This window comes from Lepidochelys kempii, chromosome 7 (assembly GCF_965140285.1).
Source record: "Lepidochelys kempii isolate rLepKem1 chromosome 7, rLepKem1.hap1, whole genome shotgun sequence".
Classification (NCBI taxonomy): Eukaryota; Metazoa; Chordata; order Testudines; family Cheloniidae; genus Lepidochelys; species Lepidochelys kempii.
Window position 1 is genome coordinate 72,466,826 of NC_136386.1, and position 25,956 is coordinate 72,492,781.

At 45.0% G+C, this 25,956-nt stretch overlaps 1 protein-coding gene across 1 annotated transcript in view; it reads left to right on the forward strand.

Annotated features, from left to right (window-relative positions):
* Positions 1–25,956, forward strand: part of GLUD1 (glutamate dehydrogenase 1) — a 59,299-nt gene that overhangs the window by 25,659 nt on the left and 7,684 nt on the right. The window contains exons 3-7 of the mRNA XM_073353343.2: positions 431–486; positions 3,506–3,569; positions 6,927–7,021; positions 18,025–18,204; positions 21,960–22,097. Coding sequence (XP_073209444.1) covers positions 431–486; positions 3,506–3,569; positions 6,927–7,021; positions 18,025–18,204; positions 21,960–22,097 — 533 coding nt within the window. The remainder of the gene's footprint in view (positions 1–430; positions 487–3,505; positions 3,570–6,926; positions 7,022–18,024; positions 18,205–21,959; positions 22,098–25,956) is intronic.

A 25,956-nucleotide genomic window follows, 5' to 3' on the forward strand; every position in this document is an offset into this window, starting at 1 on the left:
CACATGGAAACATCCCACTTGACCATAAGGACTTATTTCAGGATTGAGTAGATGGGGCTGTAAGGAAGGTCTAAGATTGTATTTTAACAAAAGTGTCCTTAATAAACAGCAAAACTTGAAAGAAATAGATTCAAGTAGATCTTACACTTCCTGTGTTTAGAAGATCCTCTTCCAGTTGATCTGAAAAGACTGCCCCTTTTATGAACAGAATGTAGATTTTTAGTGAACATATTAGTGAAATTGTGCTGTGGATGCGGCAGAGTCAGCTTTGCAGTTGACAGTGAGGGTTTAGTGACTGATAAGTTTCAAATACTTATGTTTACACAAACTTATCGAAGCTACCCTTTTTTGCATAATTTAAAGATCTTGTCATTTCTGTTCTACTTTTATCTTGAAAAATGAAACTCTTCTCCTTTACATTTTTTTTCAGATGTGCCATTTGGTGGTGCAAAGGCTGGTGTTAAGATCAATACTAAGAACTATACTGTAAGTCTAAATTATATACATGTATTGTGTTAACAAAAGCTCTTTTGTAGGACAGCATTGAAAGCTCAGTAGAAATCCACCTATTATTTCTTCCTTTGAAGAGATTAAATCAGGGGTGGGCAAACTACAGCCCATGGGCTGGATCCGGTCCATCAGGGCTTTGGATCCGACCTGCGGGATTACCAGCCCCATGGCGCAGCGGGGCTAAGGCAGGTTCCCTGCCTGCCTGGCCCCACACTGCTCCTGGAAGCAGCTGGCACCACGACTCTGTGCCCCCTGGGGGAGAGGGGGTGGGCAGAGGGCTCCACAAGCTGCTCTTGCCTGCAGGCACTGCCCCCCTGCAGCTCCCATTGGCTGGGAACAGAGAGCAGTGGCCAATGGGAGCTTTGGGAGAGGTACCACAGGTGAGGGCAGCACGAGGTGCCCTCTGCCCTCCCCCCCCCAGAGGCCAGGGCAAACAGGCAGAGAGCCTGCCTTAGCCCTGCTGCATGCCGCTGCCACTCTGGAGCCGCTCAAGGTAAGTGGCACCGGGCTGGAGCCCGCACCCCAAACCCCTCCTGCACTCCAATCCCCTGCCCTGAGTCCCCTCCTGCACCCCAGCCCCCTGTGCTGAGCCCCCAACCCCCTGCCCTGAGCCCCCTCCTGCACCCAGCCCCCTGCCCTGTGCCCCTTCCTGCACACTGCACTTCCTCCCGCACCCCTACCCCATGCCCCAGCCCTACATTATCATAGAATCATAGAATATTAAGGTTGGAAGAGACCTCAGCAGGTCATCTAGCCCAATCCCCTGCTCAAAGCAGGAACACCGACTAAATCATCCCAGCCAGGGCTTTGTCAAGCTGGGCCTTAAAAACCTCTAAGGATGGAGATTCCACCTCCTCCCTAGGTAACCCATTCCACTTCTTCACCACCGTCCTAGTGAAATAGTGTTTCCTAATATCCAACCTACACTTCCCCCGCTGTAACTTGAGACCACTGCTTCTTGTTCTGTCATCTGCCACCACTGAGAACAGCCGAGCTCCATAGTCTTTGGAACCCTCCTTCAGGTAGTTGAAGGCTGCTATCAAATCCCCACTCACTCTTCTCTTCTGCAGACTAAATAACCCCAGTTCCCTCAGCCTCTCCTGATAAGTCATGTGCCCCACCCCCCTAATCATTTTCATTGCCCTCTGCTGGACTCTCTGTACTCCTCCCCATCCTTTCTGTAGTGGGGGGCCCAAAACTGGATGCAGTACTCCACGTGTGGCCTCACCAGTGCTGAATAGAGGGGAATAATCACTTCCCTTGATCTGCTGGCAATGCTTCTACTAATACAGCCCAATATGCCGTTGGCCTTCTTGGCAACAAGGGCACACTGCTGACTCATCCAACTTCTAGTCCACTGTAATCCCCAGGTTCTTTTCTGCAGAACTGCTGCTTACCCAGTTGGTCCCTAGCCTGTAGCAGTGCATGGGATTCTTCCTTCCTGTTCATGGTGCTGCATGCAATTTCCCCACCCAGATGTGGCCATCGGGCCAAAAAGATTTCCCACCCCTGGATTAAATGAAGTCTTGGTGTTACTCCTGGGAGAATTTGCACAGAATTCCATGTTTTCTCCCACTGAACTGGGGCTGCTGGCTGCCACTAGGGGCTGCTGGACTCTGCAGTGCCCTGCTGGCAATGAGCAGCATGCCCAGCCCAGTGAGGATGGAGGCTGCACACTCTGGCTGCCAGGCCTGATCCTCATTCTCTTGGCCCTGGAGACCCAGCTCTGGCAAAGGGTGAGGAAGGGCAGAGCTGCACCACACCACCTCCCCTGGTCGGACAGTAAAGAAGTGGGGGAGAGTAAAGGCTCTGGAGGTGTGTAGGTGTCTGGGCTGGGGGTGCTCTGTGGCTGGGCTCTGGGGAAGGGAGATGCCCTGTGCCTGGACTTGGAGGGGGGAGTGGGCTCTGGGGGCCCCCACACAGCCCCTTCCAACACCCCCAACTGGAACTGGGTTGTTATAGGGGTTTCTTTAACTGTCTGTGCCTGGGGAAATCTTTTTTGTTTTTGTGTGTATTGTTGACATACTTGTTGACAGGTATTTTCAAATAAATTACCAAAATAATTTAAACTGGAGTGATTATATTGTGTTGTTTTGACAACATTTCAGAATTTAGGAGAATTTTTAATATTTTGGTGCAGAATTCCCCCAGGTGTACAGTGTGTCCAACTGGCAGGCAAAGATGTATCAAAAACACTTTGATATTTAAGAACTCCCAGTGTAAACGGTCAAATACTCTTTTACATCATATCATTTAATTTGCTAAGTCTTTTTCTGAAACTTAAAGGCAGTTCAACTAGTCTGCAGCCTAGATTTTTGTTTCAAATGATGCTATTCATGCAGAAAGCTTAATCCCAACCATTACCTTTCTTCTCAGAATAATTTTGCACTTAGTGTACCATAAACTTTCTCTAGCAATAAGGTTGACACATTTTTAAAGTCCAAGTATTATATAACATGGGTGATTAGCTTACTGATTTTTAAAGAGGGCCAATTGCAGCCATGTTTTCCAGTAATCAGATGTTATAGAACTAGAAGAGCCACTACATGAAATGTCAAAGTTCAAATAAACTTAATATTTGTATGAATTACTGAAGCTTTGAGTTAATTATGCAATAATCAGGACTGATTGCTTTCATCTACTATGTATCTAATTTATATTCCATTTGTTTGCTAGGATAATGGTTGTTTTACAAGTTGTCTTCAACACTGAAATATTTGACCAAACAGTGTCCTTACCTTTGTTTCCCTGATGCATTCATGATTTCTTTTGAATAACTGAAAACATACATAAAGAAAATAAGACCTCCCTAAGCAATTCACCTACTATACTGACCTTACAAAAAAGGGAGTTACCAGGCAGACAATATGGAAATTGATGCGTAAATACATCAACAGCTTTAAAAAAAACACTTCGTGGGAAATTTTAGGCCAACTTTGAACATTTATACCAAATCTTAATGACTCCTGTGGCACTCACTATATTTTCTTAATAGGATAATGAATTGGAAAAGATCACAAGAAGATTTACTATGGAGCTGGCAAAGAAGGGATTTATTGGTATGTAAGTACAGTGACTAATACTAGTCAGTGGCATAGCTAGGAATGGGAATTTGGGTGGGCCCTGACTTTTGGGTGGACGAGCAATGACACTGTGCTAGCTCAGCTTCTCCCACGATGTCATGCTCTCTTCCTAGCACTGGTGCCCCCAGACACGGGGCTTCACCTGCCGAGCTGGGCACGTGCATGAGGCGGCTCAGAAAATAGCAAGGCAGAGCTGCCGGAGCGTAGCTTTCTGAAGGGCGGGCGCTTAGCTCCATCCTGAATTTCAGGTGCGAAAGTGATGCTCCGGGCCGCTGTGGCAGCACTACATCCCTGCTCAGATTTGGGTGGGTCTGGATGTTAAGTGGGTGGGCCTTGGCCCACCTGTGTCTATGCCCCTGATACTAGTAAACTTGGGAATCTAATTTCATGTGTGTTAGCAATGTAGACTAGATAGTATCCTGTAAACATGTGACTCACCCCAGTCAGTACACCCCTGGTGGCTGGGTGTAGCATAGCAGGCTCTCCTCCATTACCACCCCTGCTGCTAAGCTGCTCCAGCCTGTTGTGATACGTCTTGCAACTTGGCCCTCTGATGGGGTCAGATATAGTGCCCCTGCCTTGCAGAGTGAGACAATACTTCATCAATCTCACATTCGGCCTTCAGTCCAACTCAGGATTTGTTAATTTTTACTCTGGATATTAGGGGTTTTCAATAGTCTTTACCCCTGGTTAGGGGGTTTCTGTTACACCTTCCTCAGTGGGTGGGGGGAACTATGGCCCTCCCTCTCCACTAGATTCTGGTTCAGGGACTCTTCTAAGCAATCAGAGCCTGACTACACAGATCCCTTGCTGTATCCCTGCACCTGTCTTGAGTCTTTGCCATAGCCTCTTCCTGGGTTCACAGTGTATCAGTGCCTCTTTCTCTAAGCCTCTTCCATAGGCTCACTGCAGAGCTTCTTCGTGCTTTCTACCACCCACCTGGTTCTGCTGTAGAAGTTCTCTCTGGTTCCCTGACAGGGCAGTCCATGACCTTGCAGAAGTCTTCCTGCAGCCCCTTTCGCAGAATAGAGAATTCTGGGGGGACTCACTTGCTCCCACTTACCTTCCCAACTGTCTTGAGATCCCTGTGATAGGCCTACCTTTAGGGAGGTGCTGCTGGCCCACAGTCCAAATCAGTTCTCTTGCTGTAGAATTCTCTCACTGAGTGACAGCCGGCCATCTGCTCTCCTTCCTGGTCAGCCCCCAACTGAGCTGGGTCCAACCCTTTTAACTTCTCCCTCCATGCTTGACATCTTCTGCGAGTGTAGCAGGGTAAGGCAAATTAAGCTCACAGGCTCTCATTAACCCCTTCTGGTCTAATGTGAGATTGATGCACATCATTTGGATTTCTGCTTTTAAGAAGGTGTTTGGTATCTTTAGTATGATGTAGGCTCTGTGATGCAAACATGCTTCAGCTAATGTCAAATTGCTGAGTACCTAGCAATAAAGGATTTATGCCAATTCTGCTGTGTACATATTAAGGTAATGACATTCCCATTTAGAAAGAATTAAATTCCCTACATACTCTCAAGTTGCAGTAAATTTTCTATGAAAGTTTAAAATAGTTTAGGTGATAAGTTTCAGAGGAACAGCCGTGTTAGTCTGTATTCGCAAAAAGAAAAGGAGGACTTGTGGCACCTTAGAGACTAACCAATTTATTTGAGCATGAGCTTTCGTGAGCTACAGCTCACTTCATCAGATGTTTACCGTGGAAACTGCAGCAGTTAGTTCTTAAAGTTAGCAGTTAGCAATAAAGTCTGCTGCAGTTTCCACGGTAAACATCTGATGAAGTGAGCTGTAGCTCACGAAAGCTCATGCTCAAATAAATTGGTTAGTCTCTAAGGTGCCACAAGTCCTCCTTTTCTTTTTAGGTGATAAGTGTAGCTCTATGCTTAATTTATGGTTAGCTCAGAACACTTAATTTGTCACACTTGAAATATGGTTGGTTATGTATGGTCTTTTTAGATTGAACTGTTCACTACTACCCTGTTTCCTGTAGTCTCAAAATCAAGGTGTTTGGCTGATATCAGAGGAAGGAAATAGAAGATCCACCCCATAGCAACCAAGAAATGGTTTCAAAAGAAACACAGGCAATTAAATGAACCCATAGCCTGTGTGGCACATTTATAGGTGATACATTTCATTCAATCTCTTTGAACACCTAAGCCTATCTACTTGAAGAGTTCCTAGTTGAACTTGCTGAAACACTTGCAGGCAAAGAGCTCTTAGTTTCATAGGAGCAGCAGAGGAATAAGGCAAGGTTTTTCTTTCATTCCTGACCTCTTAAGAAAACAAAGTCCCTATAGCTGTCCCAACAAGCATATTCATGTATCTTCCATTTTATTGCTGTCTACATGGGCAGAAGTATCTGTTTTCTAGGATGCATGAGAGTCTGTCAGTGTCGATACAAATATATTTATCAAAATGATAAATGATTTGTGTATTGTACTTAGTGGTAGCTAAGATGCATTGTCAACTGAAATGGTTAGATAGAATGTCTTCATTGATTTTTTTTTTATGAGCTTCTGTGTAATTTGTTTGAAATTATGAAAAATTAAAAGGGGGCTTGATTTGTTTAAATTCTTGCCAAGGACATCTAGACCTTGTTTATTTCAAATAGTTTGGCTTAGCACAGTCCGTAAGCAGTTACCCAGAAGAGTACATGTAATTACTGGTAGGGGTTACATGGAGATGCCTCCAGGAATGTTCTTCATGAAAGACACCTTGCCTCTCCCATTCTTAAGAGGTTACCTCTGATACAGTGAATAAGAAATGAGTAGAGGAAAAACTGTTATCAATAAACTAGACTGCAATATCTAGAACAGCATAGCAAATATTTGCAAGCAAGAAAATTTACTCAAACTGAGAACGTTGATGTAAAGAAGAATGAAACTCAAGTATATGGCTTTTACATTTAAAACCAAGTGTAGTTATGCTAAGTATAAGTTGTATATGTGTGTAGCTTTTTCTCTCCTTCCTTTCTACAATGGTCCACATGAAATATATTAGATAAATAAAGCAAAAGCACAAACACGCTTTTGATGTGTTATCTTAACACTAACTACATTTTTGATTAAATAAAATGTGGACCAGATAGCCAATGATTTTGATAGCTTAAAGGGGTTTTGCCAGGTTACTAAAACAAGATATGGTGTCTAAAATCCACAGTTGTTAAAAGTATGGTCTGTTCTTCCTTGAATAACTGAGGTTTAAATATGAAAGTAGGTCATTTTAACCAATCTCAGCTGTCACACCAAGGGGAGCAGAGAGAGAGAATTTGAAGATAAATATTTGTATTTAATCCTTGAGACTTGTTTTTACTCTTGCTAATAGGGCCTGGTATTGATGTGCCTGCCCCTGATATGAGCACAGGTGAGCGGGAGATGTCCTGGATTGCAGATACCTACGCCAATACCATAGGACACTATGTAAGTTCTGAGCAAATGCTTCAAAGTAGAAGAGCTTCCTTGCTCTTTGCAGAAACCCAGCCAACATTATGTCAGAGATTTATTGCCTTGTTGACTAGTCCTCTAATTTTATTTAATTGTGCATGTAACTATAGCACTTCAATGATGGGGTTTTAGGTCATGTATATGAAAAAAAAGCATGAAGACCTCCTCTTCAGACATCACAATGTAAAAGTTCAGTTGATATGACCATTTTCCAAAAAAAGAAGCTGCTTCAGCAATCATTTGATATGTGTTCGTGTGTTGCATATAATGGAACAAATAGTATGGTCCTATTCAAACTGCATTAAACCATTTGTCCAATGTCATCGTCTTTTCACAGCAGTATTTAAAAATAAAGACCCACAAACAAATTTTCAGTGAGATCTGTCATTAGCCCCTGGTAACTCTGACCATACTTGTTAATATAGTGCTAATATATTGCCCTGTCGTGAATTACAAAATTGAAGTCCTTAAGGAAACTAAAAGCTAGACACTATAAATAGTATACCGCCAGCACAGTAAAACATTCTTAAAATACAAAAATACACATTTCATTATAACCCAACAACCTGTCGGTTATGTGCTGCTGAGAACTCAAGGCAGGGACCTAAGACTTGTGTGCTGTAAAAATGAAGTTTCTCCATACTTTTCAATACTATCTGTCCATTTATGGAAGGTTCTTGTAGTATCTTCTTTGTAATTCTTAAATGGAAAACTAAACGTTTATTAAAAAGAGCTGAACCACTGCACAGGAAAATAGTAAACTCTACAGCACTGAGAGTTTTCCTGCTTCCTTTTCCCACTCCATAAACCCAACTTGTTTTGCCAGGTTCTGCGGAGGTGTAAGCTATACACAGACAAACTTTAGTAAGATGAATTTAAAGTTGAAAGCAAAAACCAATAACTAAAACATTTAGTTCTAAGCATGTAACAATGGCACCTTCTTAGGGTATGTTTACACTACGGAATAAGGTCGAATTTATAGAAGTCGGTTTTTTAGAAATCGGTTTTATATATTCGAGTGTGTGTCCCCCCACAGAAAATGCTCTAAGTGCATTAAGTGCATTAACTCGGCGGAGCGCTTCCACAGTACCGAGGCTAGAGTCGACTTCCGGAGCGTTACACTGTGGGTAGCTATCCCACAGTTCCCGCAGTCTCCGCTGCCCATTGGAATTCTGGGTTGAGATCCCAATGCCTGATGGGGCTAAAACATTGTCATGGGTGGTTCTGGGTACATATCGCCAGGCCCCCGTTCCCTCCCTCCCTCCGTGAAAGCAAGGGCAGACAATCATTTCGCGCCTTTTTTCCTGAGTTACCTGTGCAGACGCCATACCACGGCAAGCATGGAGCCCGCTCAGGTAACCGTCACCCTATGTCTCCTGGGTGCTGGCAGACGCGGTACGGCATTGCTACACAGTAGCAGCAACCCCTTGCCTTGTGGCAGCAGACGGTACAGTACGACTGGTAGCCGTCATCGTCATGTCCGAGGTGCTCCTGGCCACGTCGGCTGGGAGCGCCTGAGCAGACATGGGCGCAGGGACTAAATTTGGAGTGACTTGACCAGGTCATTCTCTTTAGTCCTGCAGTCAGTCCTATTAAACCGTCTTATGGTGAGTGGGCAGGCGATATGGACTGCTAGCAGTCGTACTGTACCATCTTCTGCCGAGCAGCCATGAGATGTGGATGGCATGCAGTCCTTCTGCACCGTCTGCTGCCAGCCAAAGATGTAAAAGATAGATGGAGTGGGTCAGAACAAGAAATAGACCAGATTTGTTTTGTACTCATTTGCCTCCTCCCCTGTCTAGGGGACTCATTCCTCTAGATCACACTGCAGTCACTCACAGAGAAGGTGCAGCGAGGTAAATCTAGCCATGTATCAATCAGAGGCCAGGCTAACCTCCTTGTTCCAATAAAAACGATAACTTAGGTGCACCATTTCTTATTGGAACCCTCTGTGCAGTCCTGCCTGAAATACTCCTTGATGTACAGGCACACCCTTTGTTGATTTTAGCTCCCTGAAGCCAACCCTGTAAGCCGTGTCGTCAGTCGCCCCTCCCTCCGTCAGAGCAACGGCAGACAATCGTTCCGCGCCTTTTTTCTGTGCGGACGCCATACCAAGGCAAGCATGGAGGCCGCTCAGCTCACTTTGGCAATTAGGAGCACATTAAACACCACACGCATTATCCAGCAGTATATGCAGCACCAGAACCTGGCAAAGCGATACCGGGCGAGGAGGCGACGTCAGCGCGGTCACGTGAGTGATCAGGACATGGACACAGATTTCTCTGAAAGCATGGGCCCTGCCAATGCATGCATCATGGTGCTAATGGGGCAGGTTCATGCTGTGGAACGCCGATTCTGGGCTCGGGAAACAAGCACAGACTGGTGGGACCGCATAGTGTTGCAGGTCTGGGACGATTCCCAGTGGCTGCGAAACTTTCGCATGCGTAAGGGCACTTTCATGGAACTTTGTGACTTGCTTTCCCCTGCCCTGAAGCGCATGAATACCAAGATGAGAGCAGCCCTCACAGTTGAGAAGCGAGTGGCGATAGCCCTGTGGAAGCTTGCAACGCCAGACAGCTACCGGTCAGTTGGGAATCAATTTGGAGTGGGCAAATCTACTGTGGGGGCTGCTGTGATGCAAGTAGCCCACACAATCAAAGATCTGCTGATATCAAGGGTAGTGACCCTGGGAAATGTGCAGGTCATAGTGGATGGCTTTGCTGCAATGGGATTCCCTAACTGTGGTGGGGCTATAGATGGAACCCATATCCCTATCTTGGCACCGGAGCACCAAGCCGCCGAGTACATAAACCGCAAGGGGTACTTTTCGATAGTGCTGCAAGCTCTGGTGGATCACAAGGGACGTTTCACCAACATCAACGTGGGATGGCCAGGAAAGGTGCATGATGCTCGCATCTTCAAGAACTCTGGTCTGTTTCAAAAGCTGCAGGAAGGGACTTTATTCCCAGACCAGAAAATAACTGTTGGGGATGTTGAAATGCCTATATGTATCCTTGGGGACCCAGCCTACCCCTTAATGCCATGGCTCATGAAGCCGTACACAGGCAGCCTGGACAGTAGTCAGGAGCTGTTCAACTACAGGCTGAGCAAGTGCAGAATGGTGGTAGAACGTGCATTTGGACGTTTAAAGGCGCGCTGGCGCAGTTTACTGACTCGCTTAGACCTCAGCGAAACCAATATTCCCACTGTTATTACTGCTTGCTGTGTGCTCCACAATATCTGTAAGAGTAAGGGGGAGACGTTTATGGCGGGGTGGGAGGTTGAGGCAAATCGCCTGGCTGCTGGTTACGCGCAGCCAGACACCAGGGCGGTTAGAAGAGCACAGGAGGGTGCGGTATGCATCAGAGAAGCTTTGAAAACCAGTTTCATGACTGGCCAGGCTATGGTGTGAAAGTTCTGTTTGTTTCTCCTTGATGAAACCCCTCCGCCCCTTGGTTCACTCTACTTCCCTGTAAGCTAACCACCCGCCCCTCCTCCCTTCAATCACCGCTTGCAGAGGCAATAAAGTCATTGTTGCTTCACATTCATGCATTCTTTATTCATTCATCACACAAATAGGGGGATGACTACCAAGGTATCCCAGGAGGGGTGGTGGAGGAGGGAAGGAAAATGCCACACATCACTTTAAGCACAGCACTTTAAAAGTTTACAACTTTAAAACTTATTGAATGACAGCCTTCTTTTTTTTGGGCAATCCTCTGTGGTGGAGTGGCTGGTTGGCCGGAGGACCCCCCACCGCGTTTTTGGGCGTCTGGGTGTGGAGGCTATGGAACTTGGGGAGGAGGGCGGTTGGTTACAGAGGGGCAGCAGTGGCAGTCTGTGCTCCAGCTGCCTTTGCTGCAGCTCAACCATACACTGGAGCATACTGGTTTGGTCCTGCAGCAGCCTCAGCATTGAATCCTGCCTCCTCTCATCATGCTGCCGCCACATTTGAGCTTCAGCCCTCTCTTCAGCCCGCCACTTACTCTCTTCAGCCCGCAACTTACTCTCTTCAGCCCTCCACCTCTCCTCCCGGTCATTTTGTGCTTTCCTGCACTCTGACATTATTTGCCTCCACGCATTCGTCTGTGCTCTGTCAGTGTGGGAGGACAGCATGAGCTCGGAGAACATTTCATCGCGAGTGCGTTTTTTTTTCGTTCTAAGCTTCACTAGCCTCTGGGAAGGAGAAGATCCTGTGATCATTGAAACACATGCAGCTGGTGGAGAAAAAAAAAGGGACAGCGGTATTTAAAAAGACATATTTTATAAAACAGTCGCTACACTCTTTCAGGGTAAACCTTGCTGTTAACATTACATACATAGCACATGTGCTTTCGTTACAAGGTCGCATTTTGCCTCCTCCCACCGCGTGACTACCCCCTCAACCTTCCCCCCTCCCTGTGGCTAACAGCAGGGAACATTTCTGTTTAACCACAGGCAAACAGCCCAGCAGGAATGGGCTCCTCTGAGTGTCCCCTGAAGAAAAGCACTCTATTTCAACCAGGTGACCATGAATTATATCTCGCTCTCCTGAGGATAACACAGAGAGATAAAGAACGGATGTTGTTTGAATGCCAGCAAACATACACTGCAATGCTTTGTTCTACAATGATTCCCGAGTACGTGTTACTGGCCTCGAGTGGTAAAGTGTCCTACCATGAAGGACGAAATAAGGCTGCCCTCCCCAGAAACCTTTTGCAAAGGCTGTAGGACTACATCTAGGAGAACCGCAAATGCCAGGGCAAAGTAATCCTTTCACATGCTTGCTTTTAAACCATGTATAGTATTTTAAAAGGTACACTCACCAGAGGTCCCTTCTCCGCCTGCTGGGTCCAGGAGGCAGCCTTGGGTGGGTTCGGGGGGTACTGGCTCCAGGTCTAGGGTGAGAAACAGTTCCTGGCTGTCGGGAAAACCGGTTTCTCCGCTTGCTTGCTGTGAGCTATCTACAACCTCCTCTTCATCATCATCTTCTTCGTCCCCAAAACCTGCTTCCGTACTGCCTCCATCTCCATTGAAGGAGTCAAACAACACGGCTGGGGTAGTGGTGGCTGAACCCCCTAAAATGGCATGCAGCTCATCATAGAAGCGGCATGTTTGGGGCTCTGACCCAGAGCGGCTGTTCGCCTCTCTGGTTTTCTGGTAGGCTTGCCTCAGCTCCTTCAGTTTCACGCGGCACTGCTTCGGGTCCCTGTTATGGCCTCTGTCCTTCATGCCCTGGGAGATTTTCACAAAGGTTTTGGCATTTCGAAAACTGGAACGGAGTTCTGATAGCACGGATTCCTCTCCCCAAACAGCGATCAGATCCCGTACCTCCCGTTCGGTCCATGCTGGAGCTCTTTTGCGATTCTGGGACTCCATCATGGTCACCTGTGCTGATGAGCTCTGCATGGTCACCTGCAGCTTGCCACGCTGGCCAAACAGGAAATGAGATTCAAAAGTTCGCGGTTCTTTTCCTGTCTACCTGGCCAGTGCATCTGAGTTGAGAGTGCTGTCCAGAGCTGTCAGAATGGAGCACTCTGGGATAGCTCCCGGAGGCCAATACCATCGAATTGTGTCCACAGTACCCCAGATTCGAGCCGGCAACGTCGATTTAAGCGCTAATCCACTTGTCACGGGTGGAGTAAGGAAATCGATTTTAAGAGCCCTTTCAGTCGAAATAAAGGGCTTCATTGTGTGGACGGGTGCAGGTTTACATCGATTTAACGCTGCTAAATTCGACCTAAAGTCCTAGTGTAGACCAGGGCGTACTCAGACCTACTTTGCATTAAGTTTTGGTCACTAAAGTTGGAAGATACGCTTTTTACTGTTGGTAAATATATAAATCTGCTGGTCCAAAAGTGATAACACTCCAGAAGATCCTTACTGACATCTGGGACAGTGAAGAAATGCCACAAGACTTCAAAGATGCCACAATTATTCCTTTATTTAAAAATAAAGGCAGCAACATATCCTGTGATAGTAGGAGAAATATTACATGGTTATCTGTCGCTGGAAAAATCTTTGCTCATGTCCTCCTGAACCCGAACAATTTCGTCTGTCTCAGAAGCCAATCTACTTGAGGGTATGTCTACACTACGAAATTAAGTCGATTTTATAGAAGTTGATTTTTAGAAATTGTTTTTATACAGTCAAATGCGTATGTCCACACGAAGCGCATTAAGTCGGCAGAATGCGTCCTCACTACCACGGCTAGCATCGACTTTATGGAGTGGTGCACTGTGCGTAACTATTCCACAGTTTCTGCCGCTCATTGGAATTCTGGGTTAAGCTCCCAATGCCTGAAGGGGAAAAAAACATTGTTGCGGGTGGTTTTGGGTTCGTCGTCAGTCGCCCCTCCGTCTGTGAAAGCAACAGCAGACAATCGTTTTGCACCTTTTTTCTGTGCAGATGCCATACCACGGCAAGTGGAGCCCGCTCAGCTCACTGTCACCGCTGCTGTTGTGTTCTGGGTGCTGCTGTCAGCAGATGGTGCAGGACGACTGCTAACCATAGTCATCCACTGCTTCTGCTGCAACTCTGCTCTCCTGCTCTTGTAAATGAACTCAGTCTCAATAGCAAATTTCTCCATGTTCTCATCCTCCACTACTTCTGCTGCAGCTCTGCTCTACTCCTCTCCTGGTGCCATGAATGCACCTCGCAGGTCCTCTCATCGTTCTGTATAAATATCTATTCTCGTGGCATCTGTTGTCGTCCACCGCTTCCACTGCAACTCTGCTCTCCTGCAGACGCCAAACCATGGCAAGCATGGAGCCCATTCAGCTCACCGCTGCTCTTGTGAGCATTGTAAACATCTCGCGCATTATGCTGGAGTATATGCAGAACTAGGCTAAGAGACGCCAGCACAAAGATGATTTTGATGAGGACATGGACACAGACGTTCCTGAAAGCACAGGCTGTGGCAATTGGGACATTATGGTGGCAGTGGGGCTGGTTGATATAGTAGAATGCCAATTCTGGGCCCTGCAAACAAGCACAGACTGGTGGGATCACATAGTGTTGCAGGTATGGGATGATTCACAGTGGCTGCGAAACTTGCGCATGCATAAGGCCACTTCCCTTGAACTCTGTGAGTTGCTTTTCCCCCCGCCCTGAAGCGCAGGAATACCAAGATGAGAGCTGCCCTAGCAGTTGAGAAGCGAGTAGCGATAGCCCTGTGGAAGCTTGCTATGCCTGCCTGCTACCGGTCAGTCGGGAATCAATTTGGAGTGGATAAATCTACTGTAGGGGCTGCTGTGATCCAAGTAGCTAATGCAATCATTGACGTTCTGTTATCAAGGGTAGTGACTCTGGGAAATGTGCAGGTCATAGTGGATGGCTTTGCTGCAGTGGGTGTCCCTAACTGTGCTGGGGTGATAGACAGAACACATATCCCTATCTTGGCACCTTGCCAACCAGTACGTAAACTGCAGGGGGTACTTTTCAATGGTGCTGCAAGTACTAGTGGATCACAAGGGACGTTTCACTGACATCAACGTGGGATGGCCGGGAAAGGTGCATGATGCTCACATCTTTAGGAACTCTGGGCTGTTTGAGCAAGTGCAAGAAGGGACTTACTTCCCAGACCAGATAATTACCGTTGGGGATGTTGAAATGCCAATAATTATCCTTGGGTCCTAGCCTACCCCTTGCTCCCAAGGCTCATGAAGCCATACACAGGCAACCTGGACAGTAGTGAGAAGTTCAACTATAGGCTGAGCAAGTGCAGAATGGTGGTAGAATGTGCCTTTGGACACTTAAAAGCTCGCTGGCGCTATTTGCTAACTAGGTCAGACCTCAGCACAACCAACATTCCCATTGTTATTGCTGCTTGCTGTGTGCTCGATAATATCTGTGAGAGTAAGGGGGAGACGTTTATGGTAGGGTGGGAGGTTGAGGCAAATCGTCTGGCATCCGATTTTGAGCAGCAAGACACCAGGGCAATTAGAAGAGCACCGCAAGGCGCACTGCGCATCAGAGAGGCTTTGAAAACCAGTTTCGTGAGTGGCCAGGCTTTGGTGTGACAGTTGTGTGTATTTGTCCTTGATACAAACATGCCCCCGTTGTTGATTTTTAATTCCCTGTAAGCCAACCACGCTCCTTCCTTCGAAATGAAGTAACTATTGTTTTGAAACCGTTCATTCTTTCTTTATTAATTTAAAAAAAAAAAGGGGAGATAACTGACAAGGTAGCCCAGGTGGGGTGGTGGAGGAGGGAAGGACAAGGCCACATGGCTTATTTTAGCCATACTACAAATCAAACTGTTTGAATGACAGCCTTCTGTTGCTTGGGCCATCCTCTGGAGTGGAGTGGCTGGATGCCCAGATTCACTGCTTGCCTGCTGTGCGTTCTCCTCCTCCTCCTCTTCCTCCTCATCCACAAAATCCTCCTCCCTGTTGTGTGAGACTTCCCCCTTGCAGGTGTCCACAGACAGTGGTGGGGAAGTGGTAGTGTCCCCTCCTAGAATGGCATGCAGCTGATCATAGAAGCGGGGTATGTATGGGGCTGTGATCCGGAGCGACTGTTTGCCTCCTTTTTCTTTTGGTAGGCTTGCCTCAGCTCCTTAACTTTCATGTGGCACTGCTGTGTGTCCCTATTGTAGCCTCTCTCCAACATACCCTGTGAGATTTTGGCAAATATATTTACATTTCTTCTTTTTGATCAGAGTTCTGTCTGCACAGATGCTTTTCCCCATACAGCAGTCAGATCCAGTGTCTCCCTTTCAGTCTGTGCTGGAGCTCGTTTGCAATTCTGGGGGGCTGCATGGTCACCTGTGCTGCTGAGTTCGCCATGCTGACCAAACGGGAAATGAAATTCAAAAGTTCCTGGGGCTTTTCCTGTGTATCTGGCTAGTGCATCAGAGTTCAAAGCGCTGTACAGAGCGGTCACAATGGAGCACTCTGGGATAGTTTCCAGAGACCAATACCATCTATTTGTGTCCGTACTACCCCAAATTCGACCCAGCAAGGTCGATTTTATAGCTGGGAAGGAGTACAGAAGTCGATTTTAAGAGCCCTTTTAGTCGATGGAACGGGGTTGGTTGTGTGGATGCATTCATTTTAAAATTGACCTAATGCGGCTAAATTTGACCTAATCCCGTAGTGTAGACCAGACCTGAGACTCAGTGCAGATTCAGACCTGGTCATAGCACCATAGACATGATTTTCAGTATCCGGCAAATACAAGAAAAATGTATCAAACAAAACATGAATCTGTTCAGTGTTTTCATCGATCTGACAAAAGCATTTGATACAGTCAATAGAGAAGGATTATGGATGATCCTCAGCAAACTTGGTTGCCCACCAAAACTGGTAAAGATCATTTGTTTATTTCATGAGGGGATGCAAGGTCAGGTACTTTTTAATGGAGATCTCACTGACTCCTTTCCCATTTCAAATGGAGTCAAACAAGGCTGTGTCCTTGCCCCTGTACTGTTCAACGTCTTCATCATCCAAGTTCTCAGCTATGCTACAGTTGGGCTCAGAGGCATATACAACATTGCTATCTGAATGTGGATGGCTTTAAGAATAGTGGCCCTTTCCTGCCAAACCAATTACGTCTTTAATGGGTACCATATTAAGTTGTCCAGAAAACCCACAGTAAGTTTCTTGATCACTGAATGAAGAAATATGACTAAACTTCTCAGCTCTGAAATTCACATTAGTGCACTAGTACAACTCTTTGCTTTCTTTCCACATTCCCTTGTATTTTCTAAGGCATTGGCCTCTCTGATGGAGGGAATTGTGGAAAGAAGCTGTGTTCATCAGCTATGTGCTTATAGGCTACTCATTTCTGTTTAGATTTTTTTTAAATGTAACTGATTGGAAACTTGGTAATACTTTGTGGATTGGCCAAGATGGTTGTACCCCTGGTAAGTGGTTACAGCTGACTTACCACCAGAGGGAGCAGTACTCCTTTTCTTTTTGTGGATGCAGACTAACATGGCTGCTACTCTGAATACTTTCTGAAGGAAACACTTTAAATTTAGATTTTGGAATAAAGTTTTTAATAAGATGGACCTCACTGTTGGAAAATGAAGGATAATGAGACTCCTATACGTTAATCTTTGTCAGAGTTTTAAGGAGTAGGGTTTACTTTGGGTATCAAGCACATGTAAGGCAACTAGGTAGAAGGTTTATTTCGTTTGAGACTGTGTAAAAAATGGGGGTTTGGTGGCATGTGAGTGCCTTTCCATGTGGGAAAAGATACCTATCTATTGTTTTTCCAGATGACTTTGCACTGTAGGCTATCGTCTTGAGGTCAACTGTGGCCCCTCTTTTCAGACAGTAGGAAAGACTAGTTCATAACATGTGTGGGTAAAACCTGTTACTTGGGGGTAAATTTCTTATGATAGCATCTCAGCCAGATCAGTGTGTACTCACTTCTAAAGTTGTTAGTATGCCTGTACTGCATGCTTTCAGATAATAATATTTATGTTTCCTGTTGTGACTGTTTGCAGCTAAAACTGTTTAATCATCTTTAAACTGCCCATAGATACGTCTAAACTTTTTATGTTGTTTTAAAGGATTAATTTGTCAAGAACAATGATGGTTATCACAATTGTAGTCATACAGCTCACTACCTTTCTGTGGCTAGTCAGATGGCAGCTTCTCTCTGGGCCCTTCATCCTTACAACATCACTAAACAGACCACTGTAAATTAATGTAAACATAGAGCTGAATTGTGCAAATCACAACACTTCAGAAAATTGCACAGTATCTCAAGTACTGTGGTTATGTAATTACACTACATTGTATGGCAGGGTAGAATTTTTCTAAGATGCTTATGGTAAGCTGAGCAAGGGAGTTTGGAGAGGTAAGCTTAAAAAGGTGGTTCATATCTTCATTATTGCTGTCAGTAAAAGCTATAATGTAAGTACATCATGGAAAGAAATCTGTTAATGTGTTTGAAGCTCACCTACACATTATACCTCAGCTGTTGTTTGACTGATCCTTTTCTTGGAAAGATTGATGCAGTTTATAGAATTCTAAACTGTCTTGCAGGATATTAATGCCCATGCTTGTGTCACTGGTAAACCTATCAGCCAAGGTGGTATCCACGGACGTATCTCTGCCACTGGTCGTGGTCTCTTCCATGGAATTGAAAACTTCATCAATGAAGCTTCATATATGAGCCTTCTGGGAATGACTCCAGGATTTGGGGATAAGACATTCGTAGTCCAGGTAATTTGTCTAGAAATGCAATTGTTTTGGTGAAGAAAATTGGAAATGTAGCTGCTTTTAAAATCACTATTAAAATGGTAGACCTGGTAAGGTTTTATAACTGTAGAGATTAGTCTTGCAATCAATTTAAACTTCAGAAGCACTTTCCAGACAAGAGTTATCCTTTATTTTGCATTTTAAAAAAAATTATATACATAGGCACACAGCCAAAACTCCAGCCATTTTCTAAGAACAACATTGTATTCATAGACTGAGTATGTCTATACAGCAAAGGAAAACTCATGGCTGGCCCATGCCCGCCAGCTCAGGAGTGGTCTTGTGTACCCCCAAGTTACTCCTCACTTAAACTACTTGCTTACAAAATCAGACATAAAAATACAAAAGTGTCACAGCATGATATTACTGAAATATTGCTTACTTTCTTATTTTTACTATATAATTATAAAATAAATCAACTGGAACATAAATATTGTACTTACATTTCAGTGTATAGCATGTAGAGCAGTGTAAGCAAGTTATTGTCTGTATGAAATTTTAGTTTGTGCTGACTTGGCCAGTGCTTTTTATGTAGCCTGTTGTAAAACTAGGAAAATATCTAAATGAGTTGATGTACCCTCTGGAAGACCTCTACGTATCCCCAGGGGCACGTGTACCCATGGTTGAGAACCATTGCTCTGGAGGATAGGACTAAAATTCAAAATGATCTGGACAAACTGGAGGAATGGTCTGAAATAACTAGGATGAAATTTAATAACGATAAATGCAAAGTACTTCACTTAGGAAGGAACAATCAGTTGCACAGTTACAAAATGGGAAATGACTGCCTAGGAAGGAGTACTGTGGAAAGGGATCTGGGGGTCATAAAGGGTTACAAACTAAATATGTGTCAACAGTCTAGCGCTGCTGCTGCAAAAAAAAGGAAACATCATTCTGTGATGTATTAGCAGGAGTGTTGTAAGTAAGACACAAGTAATTCTGCTCTACTCCATACTGATTAGGCTTAAACTGGAGTATTATGTCCACTTCTGGGCACCACAGTTCAGGAAAGGTGTGGATAAATTGGAGAAAATCCAGAGAAGAGCAACAAAAATGAGTAAAGGTCTAGAAAATATGACCTATGAGGGAAGATTGAAAAAATTGGGCTTTGTGTAGTCTGCAGAAGAGAAGATTCAGGGGACATAAGTTTTCAAGTGTATAAAAGGTTACAAGGAGGAGGGAGAAAAATTGTTCTTTAACCTCTGAGGATGGTACAAGAAACAATGGACTTAAATTGAAGCAAGGGTGGTTTAGGTTGGACATTAGGAAAACTTTAACTGTCAGGGTAGTTAAGCACTGGAATAAATTGCCCAGGGTGGTTGTGAAATCTCCATCAATGGAGATTTTTAAGAGCAAAGGGACACTTGTCAGGGATGGTCTAGATAAGACATAGTCCTGTCTTGAGTGTAGGGGACTGGACTAGAAGACCTCTTGAGGTCCCTTCCTATGATTCTGTTGCTGTGTAGACTTCTGGGCTTGGGCTGGAGCCTGGGCTCTAAACACTGTAGGGTAGGAGGTTCCCAAAGCTAGGGCTCCAGCCTGAGCCTGGAAGTCTACAAGGCAATGATAGTGCCTCACAACCTGAGCCCCATGAGCTCGAGTCGGTTGGCACGGGCCAGCTGCAGGTTTTTCTTTGCTATGGAGACATACTCTTACAGCTCTAGACAACTTTTCCAAGTTCTTGGAGATTTTAAACTAAGGGATATTACACATTTCATGTGTAATGTAACCCCACTTTTTGCAAAATTATATTCTGTAATTACTTCCATATAATGGAAACACGAGCCCTTTAGTTACCTTATTTTTGGATCCTAAAGAAAAAAATGCAGAGCTCAGAAAAATTTGAATATGATCTGATCTGTGGTATTATGAGATGTATTTAGGACAACATAATGACCTAGATTTTCAATTTTAGTTCTGAATTATTTTGGCTTTTGTGAGACCTCAAAAGACCCTTAATTCAAACTATGCTGCTACATGTTTTAGGACATGAATATTGGGTGAGAAGAAAGAGACTACACTGAGAAATGGATTTCTAATACTACTTAACATGCATAATTATATCCTTTCAAGGGTTTTTTGAAATTTGTCCTGTTTATCAGGTTGGATAAATACATAATTAGTGAGCTATTAAATTAAATGTGGAATCTGGATGATGGTCTAGAATGCTTTATTTGGAACTGTTCTCATATCAATGTGGCTAGTGTTAGAAATGGCAGAGGACTGATTGCTACATTTTTAGTAATGAATCCACAACATCACCTAATTGCAACCTACTGTCCTGTGCCAGTTAACCAGTGACCTGAGACAAACATCCTGTACCCTATGTAGAAACACAATAGCACATCAACATCCCCGCTCTTTGGAATTCACATATTGGCAGCGCCTAAATATAAGAGTCTAAAACTGAACAAGCAAACTGAAAACTTGGCAAAACAGCTGAAGACTAATCAAGAAAAAATGAGGACACAGCACTGAAGATAAACTCCATACATAAATAGAACTTAATTCTTGTATCAAAGCTTGCTTCTAATGTAAAAGGGGAACTGTGCAAAATACTTTGAAAGTAATAAATTGAGGAGTTTCATATTCACTCTTCCCTGTAGTTAATCTTTTTTCCAGCTCTGCCAAAGGCTTCCTGGGTGACCGTGGGCAAGCCACTTAATCCCTGCTTCCGTACCTGTAAAATATAGAAACCAGCATAACATCCCAGGGAGCTACGGTTTAATTTACATTTGTAAAGCAGTCTGATGTATGGATAGAGGCTACTATTGAAGTGCAGAGTAGAAGATCATATCCTTTAAAACGATAGTTTTTGTGGAAGACTGCTTTAGAGACAATAAAATGGATTATCAGAAGAACAGGGCTCCATTAAAGAGTCAACATGAGAAAATAATTCAGTTGTATTTTAATAAATAAAATGAACTTGAGCCACTCTTAGAGGCTTTAAATTTTGCAGGCATCCCATATCTATAGTGACCAGAGGAACACAAGTGTAAAGCAAATTCTGGAATTGTCATTTCAAAGTCCACAGAATTCTATACAACATTCAGTTATGTGCACATTCAGAAAATATGTGATTAAGGCAAATGTAGTTATGAAACATTACATTGACTACATTAATAGCTTTAAAGCTGTTCATCTAGCCTCAAGAAAACTTACAAGTACATTAATACAGTAAAAATTAAAAGTAACTTATGACAAATTTCAACTGAAGTTTTAGTCTTTGAAATTTTATGATCCCCAAAATTACCACGAGCACTCTGCTACATAGTTCAGGAACTGGAAGCAAAAAAAAAAAACATGGAAAAGCAGAATTTAGGAATAGGAGAGGGCTTCATCTTGGCTAGTTTTTCTCTCACAAAATAAATACCTTCTTCATATCACGTAACTGGTAGCATCTTTGCAAGTATATGCAGCTTGAATGAATCTCAGTGGAAACTTGCATGCTACTTTTTAGAAGAAAAATATTGGAATGATGTGTAAGTTCTGTCACTAATCTTGCAAAGTACATTATAACAGTAATTCTCTCTCTAGAACATCAGGCCAATGTGGTTAATGTACACAAATATGTCCCCATCCCATATCCATGCCAACATATGACACAAAAAGGTGAAAAGCAGATATATGCTTATAAGGATCAAATGTTTTAAGACTTGTGGGCTCATTTCACATGATTTAACTGCTCTTCCTTCTATTCTCCCCATTTTTATTTACAGGGATTCGGTAATGTGGGCTTGCATTCTATGAGATACCTTCATCGTTTTGGTGCTAAATGTGTTGGTATTGGAGAGATTGATGGTAATATCTGGAATCCTGATGGGATTGACCCAAAAGAACTAGAAGATTACAAATTGGTATGAGACTTACATATTGCTCCGTGTGTAAACTCTGAAAATACTGGAGATGACTAGAGGCTGGTGTTAATCGTGCGGAATATTTGCAAATTATGATCAGCAGTGCTCTATAAATTGCTCATCAGACTATGTTCAGGATTGGCAACTGTGTTTTTAGTATATCATTTTCACTAGCTTGAATGCAGACCAAATTGATTAATAATAATTGGTTTCATGGCTTTGATAGCCTGAGTGGTGCTAGTCTGTTCATTTCCCTACATTGCCCATTGCCACCCAGATAGGCACAGTTGCGGATCGGAGTCTCTGCAAAAAGGCAAAGGATTGCATCCAAACAGACTAAATTACCCTGGTTTAGATAATTCTTAATGTGTGTGTGTGTGGGGGGGGGTGTCACAATCTCCCTCCTCCCCCCCATGTTGCTAAATAGCAGCAGTGTCCCAGCTAGATTGCAGAAGGTGGGAAGGAAAGGGTCCTGGTTTGGAAAAGGATGAGAACTTCTCATTTAGACTTCCTAGTGTAGTACTACGGGCGAGCTTGCATAGCTGCAGCCTCTGTGCCATCTGTTATATGGACAGATAGAAGTTTTTTGAGCAACTTCCATGCTCAAGAAAAGAGATGAAGTTCATTTTGAGGAAACTGAATATGGTCTTGTAAATTGTGGCTTTAACTTGCTAGCTTCCAAATATAGCAATGTTGAGTAGACATTTAAAGGGGCACTGTCCATTTAGGCATAAAATATTACTTCATGTTTAACTAAACTCCTTACATTTTTTTTTTTTAAATAGACTAGGATCCTTAGCATTTAACCATTTGCTTTAGGCTTTTATCGTGCTCCCAGGAAGAGCTCTTGATTAGTCGTATTAGTACTCTTGGGGAATTTTGCATCCAAAAAAAAAAAATTTCTGCACAATATTTTAAAATGCTGCAAAAGTCAGCATATTTTATTTGCCAAAATTACACAATATAAATATGCCAATTTCAATTATTTTGGTCGCTTATTTCAAAATACCTTTTAGCAAGCATGTCTAACAATACAGATGACTAAAAAGATTCAGGAAATATTTTTTGACAAATAGATTCCTTGCTAGGCATATTAATACAGAACTTTGAGTAATAATTCATTCAAACTATAATACAGAAATGTATTTTCTGCACCCCTCAGAAGCAGTACAAAGGCTTGTGGGAGTGAGGGGTAGTGAAGGAGCTGAGGGAGAGGGAAGTAATTGCTGGGAAGGAGACTGGGAGTGAACCTGGAGAGGTGTTGGGTGTGGTGGGGAGAAGTATAGAACAGGTATTTTTGTTGGGGAAGAGGGGTTGTTAGGGAGTTGTGGAGCCTCCCCCATGCAGACCCTGGCTGACCCCTAGTCTCTCCCATTCAGTCAGGCACATCTGCCCTTGTCCCTGCACCCCCACTCCCATTCAGCACTTGGCTCATTGGTGTCCTCCCACTAGCTCCTGTGCTCCCGCCCCAGTCTATCCCTCCCACTAGCCCTTCTGAGCCCCAATCTATGACCTCCCAAGCAGCCAATGTGTCCCGTTTTGTCGTCCCCCCCCCACCCCCTTAATATCGAGTGTCTCTTCACCTGGCCTCACAGACAGGGCACTGTGAGGAAGGTAGCCACTGCCCCCTCTCTGCAGCTGGCTGCTCTGGCCCTGAGCCTGCTTCCCTCTCTTCTAGCACCACAGCAGGCTCTGGTGGGCAAAGTTGTAATTGCAGCACCTCCCTGACAGAATCTATTTTCTGTGGAGGAAAAAAAATCTGCAGAGGGCATGAATTCTGGGTGTGCATAGTGGTGCAGAATTCCCCTAGGTGTATATTAGAGACAAGAGATGTAGTGCTTAAAATGAAAGTGCCTTTTCTATCTTAATATAAAATAGTAATTTGTGTACTGCAGCAGTAGTGATTATTTGTAGATGTTCTGATATACTTAAAATCTAGACCAGGGGTCGGCAACCTGCGGTATGCGTGCCAAAGGCGGCACGTGAGCCGATTTTTACTGGCATGCTGCTGCCAGCCGGGGTCCTGGCTGCTGGCCCCGCTAAGCCTGCTGATGGCCTGAATGAACAGAACCCCCGGCCGGCAGTGGGCTGAGCGGGGCCGGCGGCCGGGACCCCAGCTGGCAGGAGCAGGCAGAACTCCAGACCGGAAGCAGGTGAGTCACTGCTGGTCTGGGGTTCTGTCCATCACCCAGCTCAGCCTGCTGCCAGCTTGGGATACTAGCCGCCGGCCCCGCTCACATCCCTGCTGGTCTGGGGTTCTGTCCATCACCCAGCTCAGCCTGCTGCCAGCCTGGGGTACTAGCCGCCGGCCCCGCTCACATCGCTGCTGGTCTGGGGTTCTGTCCATCACCCAGCTCAGCCTGCTGCCAGCCTGGGATACTAGCCGCCGGCCCCGCTCACATCCCTGCTGGTCTGGGGTTCTGTCCATCACCCAGCTCAGCCTGCTGCCAGCCTGGGGTACTAGCCGCCGGCCCCGCTCACATCGCTGCTGGTCTGGGGTTCTGTCCATCACCCAGCTCAGCCTGCTGCCAGCCTGGGGTACTAGCCGCCGGCCCCGCTCACATCGCTGCTGGTCTGGGGTTCTGTCCATCACCCAGCTCAGCCTGCTGCCAGCCTGGGATACTAGCCGCCGGCCCCGCTCACATCCCTGCTGGTCTGGGGTTCCAGCTTCCCAGCCCCCCCGCTAACTGGGGTCGAGGAGTACCTGCAGCCAGCCCAGGGCTCTGCTCCTGGCCTAGCCCTTATCAAAAATTACACTACAACTAGCTTAAAAACTTAGTATATTACAGTAATGGTTAAAAATGTATAATATTAATAAATACATAGATTTGATGAAACAAAGTACATCTATCTCTACACCAATATAACGTGGTCTTTGGGAACCAAAAAAATCTTACTGTCTTATAGGTGAGACCGCGTTATATCTGGGTAGGGAAAGGAACCGCTCCCCGCCCCAGTTCACCTCTGCTCCGCCTCTGCCTCCTCCCCTGAATGCACCACCACTGCTCCGCTTCTCCCTCCCTTCCACGCTTATCACGCCAATCAGCTGTTTGGCGCGGGAAGCCTGGAAGCGAGGGAGGGGGGAGAAGCAGAGTGGCAGCAGCACGCTCAGGGAAGGAGGCAGAGGCGGAGCGGAGGTGAGCTGGGGCAGGGAGTGATTCCTCTGCATGGCCCCCCCCTTACTTGCTGTGGGCGCCCCCCGCCCCAGCTCACCTCCGCTCCGCCGCTTCCCACGAACATGCCACAGCTCCGCTTCTCCCCCCTCCCAGGCTTGCTGCGGAGCTGCAGCATGCTCGGCGGGGTGGGGGAGGGCGGGCGCAGAGGAACCACTTGCAGTAACATGAAGTCGGATATAACGTGGTAAAGCAGCCCCGCTCCCCAGAGCGCTGCTTTACTGCATTATATCCAAATTCACGTTATATCGGGGTAGAGGTGTAGTTGTACTTGTGTGCCTGTGCTTAATTTGTTTTTGATGATCTACCTTCTTAAAAAAATCTTGCATGTCTCGCACCCCCAGAAAGGGCGTCTCGCACCCCCAGAAAGGGCGTCTCGCACCCCCAGAAAGGGCGTCGTGCACCCCAGGTTAAGAGCCACTGCACTAAACTGATAAGATCTACATTTTAATTTAATTTTAAATGAAGCTTCTTAAACATTTTAAAAACCTTGTTTACTTTACATACAACAGTAGTTTAGTTATATAATATATAGACTTAGAGACCTTCTAAAAACGTTAAAATGTATTACCAGCACGTGAAACCTTAAATTAGAGTGAATAAATGAAGACTTGGCACACCACTTCTGAAAGGTTGCCGACCCCTGATCTAGACTGATATTTTGAAAATATATGTAAGGATCTTCC